Source organism: Patiria miniata, unplaced genomic scaffold, assembly GCF_015706575.1.
Source record: "Patiria miniata isolate m_02_andy unplaced genomic scaffold, ASM1570657v1 HiC_scaffold_1, whole genome shotgun sequence".
In the NCBI taxonomy this organism is placed as follows: domain Eukaryota; kingdom Metazoa; phylum Echinodermata; class Asteroidea; order Valvatida; family Asterinidae; genus Patiria; species Patiria miniata.
Genome location: NW_024037047.1, coordinates 29802062 through 29816752, shown reverse-complemented (window position 1 = coordinate 29816752; position 14691 = coordinate 29802062). Strand labels below are relative to the sequence as shown.

Genomic DNA, 14691 nt, shown 5'->3' with positions numbered 1-14691 from the left:
TTGGGTGGGAAGACACAATTCTTCATAGGACTACTGAGGTCAAAGGTCATGTAGGGGTCATTAGAGGTCATTGTTCAAATATGCTTCAAATGTGTCCTTGTCTACAGAATTTCATGGATTTGAATGTAAGTTGGATGATCCTTGGTTGATGGTTCATCACAAGTCCTCCGAAATTGAAGGTCAAAGGTCATGTAGGGGTCATTTGAGGTCATTGTTTAAAAATGCACAAAATTTGACTGTTTATAAGGACACTAAACCTAATGCGGATTGACCGCGGAAAAAGGCGACACGTGCGGTCCGCGGATCACTTGTGGTGTGTTCTTCACAATAAAAGTACCCAGCATTTCCAATTAATAACCTATGGCACAACACTTGATGAAAACAATGTATTTATTTCTTAATTCAACAACATGTAAATCGTTGCATGAAGCTGTGTGTTATAGTCAACAAAGACCACGTGTTCAAAACTCACAAAGATTGTGAAATGTTACTTTATACCTGAGAATTGATTTTTTTTGTATATTTCAAATGATATTGATCGGTTGTGTATTTGAGTATTTTTTACACAGAATTTAAAAAAAAGCAAAAGGATTATATAATGGATTATATATATTTATATTTGTGTATGTGTATAAATGTGACAGTTGTGATATATGGTATGTAAATAAGTATACATTTGTGGAAAAGATAAACAAAAAAACAAGTGTGGATGAAGAAAAGTGAATTTTAAGCTAATTAACGATAAACTTTAATGATAAACAAAGCAAAGAAATTTCGAGCAACACGCGTGCGTGTTTAGAACATTTTGCAAACTGCGCACACACGCACCTGACGGCGTTGAATACGCAATTGTAAGTTTCCTACGAAAATGGCGTGCTACGAAAGAGATCCATACAGACTTGGCAAAATCTGTTTCAGAGCACAAATACAAACAGGGAAACATGCAACAACAACAAAAAAGAAAAAAGGAAAACGTACTTGATGTATCACCGCAAAAATAATCGATGTGTCACATTTGTAGAGTCACATTTTTTTCAAAATTAACATTTCCAGAAGTGCGATTTTTTTACGAGGAAATTGAACGAATTTGCCTTGCTTAAAAGCCGATTTGAGCATAAAATAAGCATGGGTACCGATTGCCTTTTGACAAATACGTGTACTTCAGTAGAATTTGTAAAAGAAAAAAAACAAAGGAAAGTGTAGATTTTTGGGCCACTGTTGCAACTGAGGGCTTCACTTAATCCATTTTTATTTTTCACCTAAATGACAAGAAGACTTCATGTTAAAAATCTGAAACCTGCTAAAAATTGCAACATCCAATGTGATATTTTTTAACAGTGACTGCCTCCTTTAATTTTTATTACCTGTTTGTCACCAACTTGCTATGCTTTACTTTACAATCTGCATTTTGCAATCACAGGCACTTTGATTGGTCACCTGACCAATCACAGGGCACTTTGATTGGTCACCAATCCAGGTGACCAATCAAAGTGCCCTGTGATTGGTCTGTCTGATCCCAGTCAATTTTTCCTGAATTCAAAATGGCAGCCTCCAACAAGGCGTTTGTGACAAGGATGTTTCCCGAATTGAAGGTGAAATTTCTCTTTTCTTCCAAAAGGTATGTGAACCTAACCACCACCATTTGTATTTTCAATTCCCACTGAAGCCTACAGGGGCGCACAGGCAGTTTGAGGACTGTTTTGGGGGTGAAATCTGAAGATTTTGATAGGGGGAATGAGTGAAAATGGTCAAAATAGGTTATTGGTATTGCCATGTACTCTAAGATCATAGGACCCTACTATCGCCTGACTATCTCCAAATGTTAAAAAAAAGGCGATTCGTAGAGTCCTAGTTACTCGGACTACAGTTGTATCAGAGACATATGATTCCAAACTTGTGTAAGTTCATCCCATATATCGCCGTACCAGAACCAATGCATTAAAATGAAAAGAAAAGAAAAAAGAATCATTCGTGTACATGTATATATTCCAAAATGAACTAATAAAAACATTACAATCATCAGTTTTATAGGTACTGAAAAACAATTCCACATTTTCGGACAAGTGATCAGTTTCAACTTAAATCCACCATGATGTTGAACAATTGTAACTGTTTCAAAAATATGTCAGGCCAAAACTCTTGTAAAAATTGTCACATTAAATTATTGTGGGTTTTTTTTCATTAAAAAAAAGCCAATTGTCTATGATACAATCTGTAATTAGCACATATTGTAATAATACCCATCTTAACGAGGCGATAAAAGAAATACTAATAAGGTTAAAAAAAAGTCTGTGCAATAAGTCCTAATTGCTGGATGGCGTGATTGGTGAACATACCAGGGAATTTGTATGAAAACAACACTGCCCTGTGCAGTTGGGCACCGGTGAAATTGTGTCTGTTTTATCTTGCATGATGTAATATGAATGTTCACGAACGCTCGGAGTGTCCAGTTTGTAAAAGCGACTATAACATTCTTCACATCACCCCATGTTACACCATACAGGTATGAGATGGTCAATTTAATAAGAAGTCTGAAAATTGAATCACAGGTCGAAAGGTATATCTCTTTCTATACTGGTAATATCTTTCTCTCAGATTCAAAAAGTCCGATTTCAGACAAAAGTCTGAAAAAATCTCATGCCTGATCATACCAGTCACAGAACATGATCTCATGTTTTATGCTGAACTTTAAGAAGCGTATGTTGTATCATACATTAGTTGCAATTTGCTGTGACTATTCAATTATTATTGCACACAAGATTTTTCATATAAAAAAACACTCATTCAATATGTGTTCCATCCATGTGGCACTTGTGTTCATGTTAATCAGAGTTTGCAGTGAGCTAAATTTTTTGTTATTGCATGGCTGCTTTTGGCATACATTTATGCTACGTGTAACAAAACAATGGTTGACTTTACGGTTGTCTTGTGTGAGGAATGAGCCATGTTTTTTTTAAAGGCTTTTTACAAGGCATGGTGTCCACAACTATTTTCTGAGGTGGCGCCGTGGAGATGCGCTCAGGCAGTACGCACGTTCTCCGGGCTCCTTCGACCAATTCGGGTTGCCAAAATGCGCGTGCGCCTTGTCTTTAAGAACGCGTGCAGCATGCACGCGGATGTGGCACCACTTCAAAAATGGTTTCTAATTTTGTTCCCCGCATTAGTCTAAACGTTTCACAAAGTAATAACTAGTCCTCATGATTATTAAAATCAAAAGTCATCACTTTCATATCAAGTTGCCGCTATTGAATCAACTGAGATAAAGTCATGTGAAAATGTGATTTTCCCAAATTAAAAAGTCAAGCTTTAAATCAATCATTGATCGAGAGGATTTCTAAGTAAACAAGCCGTGAAAAAAATGTGTGCGTGTATCTACAATTACCTTTCTAAGGGAAAATCCCTTTATACAAATACACTAAAAAAAAATCTTGCATATGACTTGAAGTTTTGCATGGCGGATGAAAAATAAGTAGAAAGATTGCGGGCAACACCATGTGGAAAGTAATCTCTTCTTGGAAGAAGTTTGGTTCTGAAAAGAACCGATTGGTTGAGTGTAGAACTTCAACCAACCGGTTCTTTTCAGAACCACACTTCTTCCAAGAAGAGAATACTTTCAACATGGTGTTACCCGCAATCTTTCTACTTTAAAAAAAAAAAAATCATAACGTGTCATGTCCGAACTAACTGTGACTTTGTAAATAGTTTTGACAAGACAAAAAATCAATACACGAACTTGTATTTTGTAACCGTTGACTAAAATGTATTGGTACGGACTGTTGTTGTGAATTGTGTACACTGACTTGAAAACAAAAGCAACTTGTGTTTTGTAGAATATTGTAAACAAAACTGGAAAATAAGTGAATATTGTGTCACTGTTTGTATAAGAAATTGTACAAATTACTGCAGGATGTAATTTTTGAAATAAAACGTAATCCATCAATTGGAAGAGTGACGAGTGTCGAGTCATTTTATTTTTTAAGCTCTGGCAGGTGCTTCTACATGTCACTTAGTGGTCGGTCGGTCTGTCTGTCTATCTGTCTGTTCCCAGAAAATTTACCAAAAATATTTGGCCAAAAAATTGAGCAAGTACCATGTCATCGTGAGTTAATGCACTTTTAACAAAAGTTAATGGGTAAACGCGCTTTGTCTCGATCGATGCGCATGCGCGCCTATTTTGCCTATGTCTGTCCCTGGAAATTCGACCAAAAATATTTGACCAAAAATTGAGCAAATGCCATGCTATCGTCAGTAAACTCTAAAAATTGTTTGTAACAATTTGTAAAGTTTTTTATGAAAATTTTGTTAACGAAGGCAAAATATGTGCAGTAATGTTATACTCATGTGGTATTTTTTTTTGTATTGGTTGGACAGTATCCAGGATGAAATGAAAATTGACCTATATTATGGTGTTTCAAATGCGCCATCGGCGTCACATTTTTCGCCAGAAATTATTGTGCACATGCACTTGTTTAACACACCATTAACTTTTTTTAAAAATTATTTATACCCCCGTGGTATGCGACAAATCCTATAACCCAATCAAAAATGAACAATTTCACAATGAAACGGATTTTGTAGTAATTTTAAATTCTGTACGAATATTTTTCCAATGCAAATATTTTCTGTCTGCACAAATTCCTTCTTTAAGACGTCTGAACCCGTTTGTTTTTCCCTTTTTTTTTACTCAACTTTCCTTGGCGCATAATAAAAGTGGTTCAATCAGACAAAAGTACCACGTAATCGGATTAATTTTCCTCTTTCCAATAGTCAGCAATGTGACTCACAGTCTTTGACTGCTAAAAAGGCATGATTCTACTCAACACATTAATAACATGAAAACCAGAAACACTTGTCACCGTTTACTTTGAAAACATTTTATTGTATGGCATCAAGTCCATTTTGTACATACGGAAATCCTACTCTTGCCTTTTGACTGCTAATTATTATCAGCATATAATACAAGGTGGAGCAGCTTCTAATAGTCCATTTACTTTTTTTTTATCTTTTTTTTTTCGAAGGATGTTTATAAAGAGAACGCTTAATTTAAAAGACAATTAAGAAATATTGCTAGCTACATTCTACTAACGGGTGTTTATTTATACCAACAGTGTGTTAAAGAGTTCCTTTTCGAGACGCCCGCCGAAATGAAATTTTAAAGGATAAATGGGAGAAACAAATTTAGAACGGCATCCAAAGATTTCAAAATCCTGCTGTTGAGTTTTACAAGATGAAACCAAACGATTTACAAGAATGTTGGAATTGGTGAACGCCGTGAAAAAAAAAGTTAATTTCCAGCTCGGTGTGGAAATAATTGAAGACATCTATGAAGTTTTCTTATTTCTTATTTATTCCTTTGCAAACCAAAGAAATGTCAACATGAGAGTCCCTTTAATAAAAAAAAATTAAAAAAATTTTTTTTTTCAAAAGCTAAACAGCATAGTTTGCGTCATTAACTTGAAAAAAAAATGACTCGATGTTAGCCATGCAGAAAAAAATAACAAAAGAGCCTTTCAGAAAAAAAGGGGTTAGTTTGGGATGCACACTTAAATGGAGGATTACAAGAAAAAGTCATGCAATCGTTTTGGAATAAAATTTACATTTCTAGTCACAAGTTCACGAGAAAACTTTTGAAGTAGGAATTTAATGGGGAGTAAGACAGTCTCACTGGAAATTTGTTTTTTAATCGCAACTGCATTTTTTTTTAAAGGTCTTTATAAAAAAATAACAATTTTCATATCAGACCTTAAACGGTACGTCCAAATCATTTCAGTTGCATTTTACACCTTTTTTGGTTTAAAAGGAACGTAACACACAGTAAAAATAATGCCATCGCTGAAACTATATTTAAACCGAGCAACACGATCCAACACTACTGAACCGGACACAAACGACAAAATATCACGTTCTGTTTTTGAAATCTAAACATAAAAGCCACCTTTGCGATTTGATTGACTAGGGGAGTTTCCTCACACTAGAAGTGTAGCCCTTTTATACAAATCTCAATTTGCTATCGATGAAGAAAATTCTCAAAATATTTTTTAAGGACAAAACTGTTTTTTTATATACAAAGGGCACATAACAATGTTGATTAATTTTTTTTTTTAAGTTAAACCGTCTTCCTCCGGTGCTGAAATAATGCCGGGGACACTTTGAACAAATTCTTTACGAATAATTTGGTACAAATTACAGACGCTTTTGAAACGAGCTGCCTTTTTTTTTCTTTGCTTTCTTTCAATCAGCGCTTTCCCGTGGCCCGTCCTTGTCCGTTTTTGGCTTGCCTTCCTCCCGCGGTTTCCCTTGACCGAAGATGGAGCTGCGCTGCATGGCGTCCGCCAGTTGATTGACGGGCTCCTTGACGGTTCGCTTCTGGAGTTTGAGCTTCGGCCGTCCTGCCGAATCAGCTAAAACATTGTTCCAAAAAAAAGTATGTGCGTATGGTATTAATGGAAAGTTATTGAAAGCCGCAGTCCATCACAGGCTTTGATGGGGACAAACTGGCATTGTTTTACCATTGAGAAGCATGTAGGCCCATATTGGTCATTTTACAGTATGTCCCCAAAAAAGGAGTCCGTCTGACTATTTTTTAGATAACTACAAAACCACGCAGTCAATTTTGAAATTGTTTAATTGTGCAGATACTTCATATTCTTGGCCTAAATCCTTATGAGTTTCATTTAATTACCCTCGCGGCTCACTGCACTATGATCAATTGATCACAATAACATTTTTGGACACTGTGACCAAGTTCCTTGCCTTATTCAATTTCAGTACTGTGTTAAGTAAGCTGTGTAAAATCCTGCATGTTGTGAAAAGGGCTGCAGCGCAGTTGGGATTGGAATCATTTGCCTTGCTATCAGTCATCATGGCAAGACCTCAGTTTAATGCTCAAGGGCAAATGATTCCTATCCCAACCCAACCCTTTTGCACAACATGCAGGATTTTACTCAGCTTACATAACACAGCGCTGAAACTTCGGTACAGGCCAAGGATAAATTGTATCTGCACATTCAAAAAATTTCAAAATGTACTTCATGGTCTTCTAGTTTTCTATGGTTTTTCTCTTACCTCTGAACTTTGTAATTTGCCATTAAAATATCACTAAGAATGACTTCAAACAATTTTTTTAAAATTTTGTTGGGTAGTTTGCTGTTCACTACCACTCTTGGAGGATGACTGCATTTCTTTTGTTTCTGATACAGGAAATCTTGATAAGTCAAACTCTGATAACTCAAAACAACTGTTAAATCAAACAAAGAATCTATTGCCTTCAGTAGTATTACAATGATATACAACCCTGCTTAACTCAAAACTCTGCTGAAGTCAAATGCTGAACCCATTCCCTTGGGGTTTGACTTATCGAGATTTCACTGTGCAACTAAATTTCCACAAAAAATTGTCCACTCACCAGGGTCGGGCTCTCTGAAGTCGTCTGGCCTGCCAGTGCGTTCGAACCCCCCTCTGTCGTACCCCCCTCTGTCTCGGTAGCCACCCCCTCGGGATCCTCTCGACGGCCCGTAGTCATCGCGTGCCCTACTGCCTCCCCCACCCTGGTACCCGTCGTCCCCCCGTGGGGGTCCCCTGTCGCCCCTTCTGAAGTCGTTGCCTGGCAGTTGAAAAAGATGCAAACAGTAATATGAACTCTAACTATCTAATAAAAATAATAATAATGAAAACACTGGAGTCTTCTATAGCGCACGTATCTACCAACAATTAGGTACTCAAGGCGCTGGTAATTATGTCCATTTTTAAAGACAGGTAAATGAAGTTTGTGAGAAATATGAGACCCATTATGTAGCACCTTTTAAGGGTTTACAAGGTGCTGCGGCGCATATTGCAGCCACTGCCAGAAACACCGGGGCAAACCCCTTCTCTTAGCGATAAGTGTTGCTGGGTTCTTTAACGTGCATTACACAACACACGGGACCTACGGCTTTACGTCCCATCTGAAGGAGGAAGCAATAATGGTAAAGTGCCTTGCTCAAGAGCACAAGCACCATGTTCCCGTCAGGATTCGAACCCATGTACCACGGCACACGAGTCGAACACCGTAACCATTGGACCACAGCGCCCCACAAATGTGCTTGATCTAGACACCAGTAGAATTGTTTTTATAAGTAGATAATGCCAAGTTAAGGCAGGGAGCACCTATGGTCTGAAAGGATGCTTGACAAAGGAGACTAGAGATATGAGATGGAGCTTTTTGATGAAGCTCTTGAAAGGCTGTGGGTTGAAGGATGGTGGTAGAGAGTTCCTTAAAACCCTACCCCTGCCAGACGCAGCACAGTGTATCAGGTGGAAAAGTCTGGTGCACTTTGATGCATTCAGCTATCAACACCAGTGCATAAACAGCCACTCCTGAGACAATGAGAACTAGCCCCATAGAACAATGCCACAGTTGTATCCTGCTGCGTTGGGGGACCACAGACTCTGAGGCAGTGTGGCCTTGAGACTTTTGACCCGATGGATCTTGCTACACTGGGCAGGCTTGTCATTTAGACAAGTGTTGCATGTTGCTGCGTTTGGCAGGGTTTCTAGCCAAAATACCCATGAGGGTTAGGGTTAATTTGGATGGGTGGACAACGCAGGCTGACAAGTGAGATATACAGTGCGAGACCCAGGTACTGATACTGTGAGAGGGTCGGCATATATGAGAGTACATTGTCTATGTGAAAGAACGCAAGGAACAATGATGAGGACGAGTCTTACCTTCGTCCCTGAATCCCCCTCTACTAGGGCCGCCTCTGCCCCGCCCACCTCTACCAAAACCTGCCAAGAAAAAAAAAAAAAAAAAAATCACACTATCAGGCCAAGGAAATGGAGTTTGTTGCCGCCAAATTGCCGGCCTCAAACTTGTTGCTGCCACATTCGGCCAAAAATTTCAAATAAAGTACATGTATACGTGAAATTAAAAAATTCTTCCCTATGCCAGTTTTGTGTGTATACAAGGTGAGTAAAAAAAAAACGAAACCAAAATGTCGGGACCATTGTTTTAGTGAAATTCTCCATGTAGCACTTTCAAAATCTAGGATATGAAAGCCCAATTCATAAGCTTTCTTTTAGTACAAGAATCATTCAAATCACTCTTGTACTTTTCAAGTTACGGAAGTTTAAACACAACCACCGTTTTAAGGTTCTGTCCACGGATCACAAAAAAGTTGAGTGTTCTTTCAGCAAAACCAAAACAAATCACATACGGATGTGTGTGAATTGTGTTATTGGATAACACAAGTTCATTGTACAGAATACTGTTAAAGGTACTAAACTAAACAAATTATGTATAAAGACCAATAAATAAACTTTAAAAAAAAATCATTTCCAACCTCCCTACCTTGTTAATTTTTTGGCTGTTACAGTAAATAAACAATTTCTAAGCCTAAATTGACTATTTTATAACTGGTATGTTCACTACTGTACTGTACTGCTTCACAGTATGCCAATATTCAACTCAAGGAATTAACAGGATCCAGAATCAAATTAATTAAATTAAATTAATTGAAAAGGTTGTTTAAATTACCTCCCCGCCCGCCATCTCTTGGTTTCTTGCCATCAGCAATATCAACCTTCAATTGCTTGCCTTCAAAAACCTGTGCACAAATATGGTAAAAATCATGATTGATAAAACGAATGCTGTAACGTAAGAAGCAAACAAATACATAAACGCTGATCAAAATAAGGCAAGAAACATCTCCAAACTTACAAATCGGAATAATTTTTCCTAAATTTATATTCTCTGTTTTTTTAGCAAGCAGCTTTCTTGAATCTTTCTTGAATCTTGAATAATTTTTCCTTAATTTAGTTTCTCTCAAATATTTTTGGCAAGAAGCTTTCTTGAATCTTCCAATATATCCTTTGAACTTTGCAAATTCAAATTTGCAGAAAATGTCACAAGTATTTTTAGGGAGAATAAAGTGTAATTAACTATAATTTGTGTGAATTAACAATTTGGCAAGTTCTCATTTTACAAGTATTTTTTTTATCTTGTCCTGAACCTACCAAAATATTGTAAAACCAGGTTATTATATTTGGGTGGATTTGGTGGCTTTGTATAATACAGGAGTCTTATATAGCGCACGTATCTACCAACAATTAGGTACTCAAGGCACTGGAAATTATGTCTATTATTAGAGACAGATGAATGAAGTACATGAGAAATATGAGACCCATTATGTAGCACCTTTATGAGGGTTTACAAGGTGCTATGGCGCATTAAGCAGCCACTGCCAGAAACACCGGGGCAAACCCCTTCTCCTAGCTATAAGCATTACTGGGTTCTTTAACGTGCATTACACAACACACGGGACCTACGGCTTTACATCCCATCCGAAGGACGAAGCAATAGTGGTAAAGTGCCTTGCTCAAGAGCACAAGCACCATGTTCCCACGGTCAGGATTCGAAACCCATGTTCCCACGGCACACGAGTCGAACACCGTAACCATTGGACCACGGCACCCCGCTAGTTGTAGTTGTACTTACAGCACCGTTGTACTGAAGTGCTTCCTTCAGCGCCTCCTGGTCATCAAATTCTACATAACTGTACCCTGGGGAGAGGGGGGGGGGAACAATTGAGAAAAGAGAGGATTCACTTTGAGAACTGACAGTTAGTGGAAGACAGTAAACATTTACCTCACAGGAACATATGGCATATGATTTGAAGGTCTGCATGGTGAAGTAAGCTTCAGTGTTGTAGTCAAGTACTTTTTTCCGAGTACCGAGTGCTTAGGTTGCCGAGTACGAGTACTTGTACCTCCGAGTACAAGAACGGGTCTCCGAGTACGAGTACTTGTACTTCCGAGTACGAGTACTGCACTTCCAAGTATGAGTGCGAGTACGAACATTTCCGAATACGGCAATACGGCCATACGGCAAATGGTTCATTGTGCGTAATTGGCCCAGGCCCAGTCAGACCGATATATACAGACCCACTCACGGCTAGCTGTTAAATGTGTTTGTCCAGACGTGCACAGAGGAAAATCAGGAAATGTCGATTTCTCTACAAGCCAATCGACCATTTTAAACTGAAAGTATCGATAAAATAAGGCCATCGTAAGTGAAGCTATAACATCCCCCCCCCCCCCCGAGTACTGCTATTCGAGTACGAGTACTTTAATGATCGAGTACAATTTCGACATGTCGAGTATGAGTACTTTGCTGCCCGAGTACGAGTACCGTCATCTTGAGTACGAGTACTTTGACATTCGAGTAGAGTACGAGTACGAGTACTCCAAAAAAAGTACTCAAGTAGTACTCGAGTACGAGTACCGAGTACGAGTACTACAACACTGGTAAGCACTAAGACTAAGTTGCAGTTGCACAAGTGACCAAAACAAACCCCTCTTTGAGAGTTTTTGAGTTTCCCTTGGTCCTATTCAGAGCCTCACAAACTCACAAATGAGATATCTTGTCATGAGGTGCAACCGCCAACCCCTGCAAACTTGCTGGCCGAGTGGTAAAAATATTTGCACTAGTGCATTGGAGTTTTACGGTTCGAGTCTCAAGATATTTTGGTTTAATTTTTTGAGACGTTCCCCAAGTTCACTAGAATTGACATTAGATATTTTTGAAGGTTTTAAAATTGTCCTGTTATATTGTAATTTCCAGACATACATATATGGTAAACCATCAAATCATATTCTGAGGGCATTGTCCTTACAGATGTTTCACAATTTTGGAATGGATTTGAGGGATCTGTAGCATAGGTAGGATAAGACAGCGAGTGTACTTACCTTTAAACGTGTCTGTGTCCCTATCACGAACCAGGCGTATAACTTTAATCTTCTCCTGTCGAGAAGAAAAACCTCATGCTTAAATTAAATCAGTCTTTAGGGGCGAGTGGGGAGATACTGCAAAATGCACGAAATAATGTTTTTTTTTCACAGAACTGATTTATTTTTCTAAATGTAATAGGGATGTAGGCTCAGTTAGGCAACAAAATAAATAATAGGATGGTTGTGATATTTTAATTAACCCTAACTCCCTAGGCATTTATGTTGGATGTAACGTCAATTCTGCAAAATCGTCAAACTGCCTCCATGTAAAAATAGCATACAGCCTCAATCCTGCAAAATCCTGTGTTACTTCTTGAATGTGGTCCTTGGAGGGGTGACCACTGCCTCAATCATGCAAAATCCTCCGGCAATCACTGTTAATATGTTGAGGCAGAGCCAGTGACATCCTGGAGCAATGCGGAGGATTTCATGTATAATCTCGGCCTAAAATTATGCACGGTTGAGCATAAACAACACAAGTCCGGCCTAAGATCTTGACACAATGCATCTGCCGAAATCAGCCACACACTTTTGCCATATAGCCTCAATCCTGCAAAATCTTCCATTTTGCAAAGAGGATTTTGAAGGATTTGGGAAGGTTATAGGCTTAATATATTTTCTAACCCCAATCATAATTATTTGAGATTTACCGACAAACTTGAGAAGATTGTCTCCAGATCTCCTTGCAAGCAGTCGTTGGGTAGGTTGCCTACATATGCGGTGTAGGGGGGCTCAGTGGGCATCGGCTTCTGTGGCCTTCCCCCACCGCCTCCGTAACCCCCTCCCCCACCGTATCCCCCACCCCCACCGAAACCACCACCTCCAAAACCCCCACCGCCCCTTCCGAAGTCATTGTCACGATCACGTCCCCTGTGTAGAAGTGAAATGGTAGAAAAATCCTTCGTCAAAATATATTCATTTTACTGAAAATTCAATGATAATGAAAGTGAAAGACAGAAAGAGTAAAGAGGGAAATTTTTAACCAAACTGAATACATGTAAATTCAGCGAGCAAAAGTTCAAAACGTCGATTCAATGACTTGTGCATAAATTAAAAATAGGACTATTGACTGAAAATGAGGACCATGGATGGTAAAATGCAAAATTTATCACAAAAAGTTTCTTTACTTTTTATGTTTTTTTTTCATCAAATAGGCCCTACTACTTTTTATTGAAGTAGGCCTAGATATCATTTTTTTTCTTAATCAGGGGCTTCGGCTGATATTTTTTTAAAGGGAAATGAAGTCCGAGAACTATTTGGGTGATAGTCTGGTCGCAAGAGCCAGACGCTGAATATTTACAGGTCATGCAGGTCAGGGAACCAGACGGTCGACTGCCAAAACGATAGCCATAATGGCCACTGCGATAAAACAATTGAACTGTCATTTTTTGGGGGTTATTTATAACTTAAGAAATATAAAACAAACATAAACATTATGTTAGGGAGCAACTATAGAATGCAGGGCCACGCCGAAGCAAGGTTTTTTATTTTGCCTGGAGGCGTGGATGGAATAGGAGTAATAGATATGCAAACCTGCAAAAAAGTGCTAAGTACAGCGAAGGAATGCACTGCACTTGTCTTCAAAGCTTCTCATGAAGGATCGGAAGGGAGGGCGTGCTTGTAAATGTGTTGGGGGCACTGTCTGGAGCGGCGGAGGCGCGGAGTCTTGGAGTCGCAGAATCGCGGAGACGCGGGGCACTGGAGTGGCGGAGGCGCGGAGTCGCGGAGTCGCAGAGACGCGTAGCGATAGAGGGCGCAATTCTCGGCGGAATCTTTTTGAGAACGAAGCATCCATATCCATTTTAATTGGGCGGGCCAATTAGGAAGGGGGGGGGAGGGCGACGGGGCACTGTCTGGAGTCGCGGAGGCGCGGAGTCGGGGAGTCGCAGAGTCACTTTAATTGGGCGGGCCAATTAGGAAGGGGGGAGGGCGACGGGGCACTGTCTGGAGTCGCGGAGGCGCGGAGTCGGGGAGTCGCAGAGTCACTTTAATTGGGCGGGCCAATTAGGAAGGGGGGAGGGCGACGGGGCACTGTCTGGAGTCGCGGAGGCGCGGAGTCGGGGAGTCGCAGAGTCACTTTAATTGGGCGGGCCAATTAGGAAGGGGGGAGGGCGACGGGGCACTGTCTGGAGTCGCGGAGGCGCGGAGTCGCAGAGTCGCTTTAATTGGGCGTGCAAATTAGGAAGGGGGGGGGAGGGCGACGGGGCACTGTCTCTCAGTGGTGGAGGCGCGGAGTCGCGGAGTCGCAGAGACGCGCACCGATAGAGTCGCAGAGACGCGCACCGATAGAGGGCGCAATTTTCTGCGGCTCCACGACTCCACGATCGATTTTCAGAGGAAGGTCGACTGCGGTTCCACGCCTCCACGCAGCCGTACGGAGGCGCGGATGTAGAGTAAAGTGGCCCTGCATTCTATAGTTGTACCTATGTTAGGACTGAAGACAGGATAACATATAATCAGATGACATATTTGCAGAATTTGGCATTACAAAAATAATAGATTTGCAAGAAATGTGCACATTTATTAAATGAGGGCGCCCTCTTGCGCCAAAAGCCATGCTGTATTTTTTGTGCATAACATATTTTCAGGCTTCACACTTATACTTCAAATTTTTGCACAATGCGGGCAGTAAAATAATCAAAAATAACACACATTGAAACTAGATAGTCCAAAGATGTTTTTTATCGGTAAAATATAAACTGGCTAACCTCGAATAATTTCCTGCGCCGCCCGAAAATGCGTTGTAGTTATCAGCATGTCCCGACATCTTGGATTAGAGTCTAAAAAGACATCCAGATTGACCTTTTGACCTCTAAACTTCAAGAGATTTAACTGAATATGATATTTGTAAATTGGTTTTAAAAATAAAACAAAGGAAGTAGTGGAATATTAAAAATGTAATTTTCCAATATAAAGTCATATCTT

The 14691-nt window shown here is 39.6% G+C and overlaps 2 protein-coding genes across 3 annotated transcripts in view; one reads left to right on the top strand and one right to left on the bottom strand.

Annotated features, from left to right (window-relative positions):
* Window positions 1–1550: 1550 nt before the first annotated feature.
* The window catches only part of LOC119728220 (myb-binding protein 1A-like protein), a 47403-nt gene continuing 34262 nt past the window's right edge, over window positions 1551–14691 (top strand). The window contains exon 1 of the mRNA XM_038200382.1: window positions 1551–1592. Within this exon, the coding sequence (XP_038056310.1) occupies window positions 1575–1592 (18 nt within the window). The 5' untranslated portion in view covers window positions 1551–1574. The remainder of the gene's footprint in view (window positions 1593–14691) is intronic.
* LOC119728234 (eukaryotic translation initiation factor 4H-like) lies at window positions 4853–14614 on the bottom strand. Of its 2 annotated transcripts, XM_038200393.1 has the most exons (8): window positions 14475–14614; window positions 12417–12636; window positions 11725–11779; window positions 10475–10539; window positions 9515–9584; window positions 8707–8766; window positions 7406–7603; window positions 4853–6401 (listed from the first exon to the last, which is right to left on the bottom strand). In XM_038200393.1, the coding sequence occupies exons 1-8, from the start codon at window positions 14531–14533 to the stop codon at window positions 6232–6234; spliced, it is 897 nt and encodes a 298-aa protein (XP_038056321.1). In that variant the 5' UTR covers window positions 14534–14614; the 3' UTR covers window positions 4853–6231. The 2 variants fall into 2 exon arrangements, with proteins under 2 accessions (XP_038056321.1, XP_038056328.1); XM_038200400.1 differs by lacking the exon at window positions 8707–8766.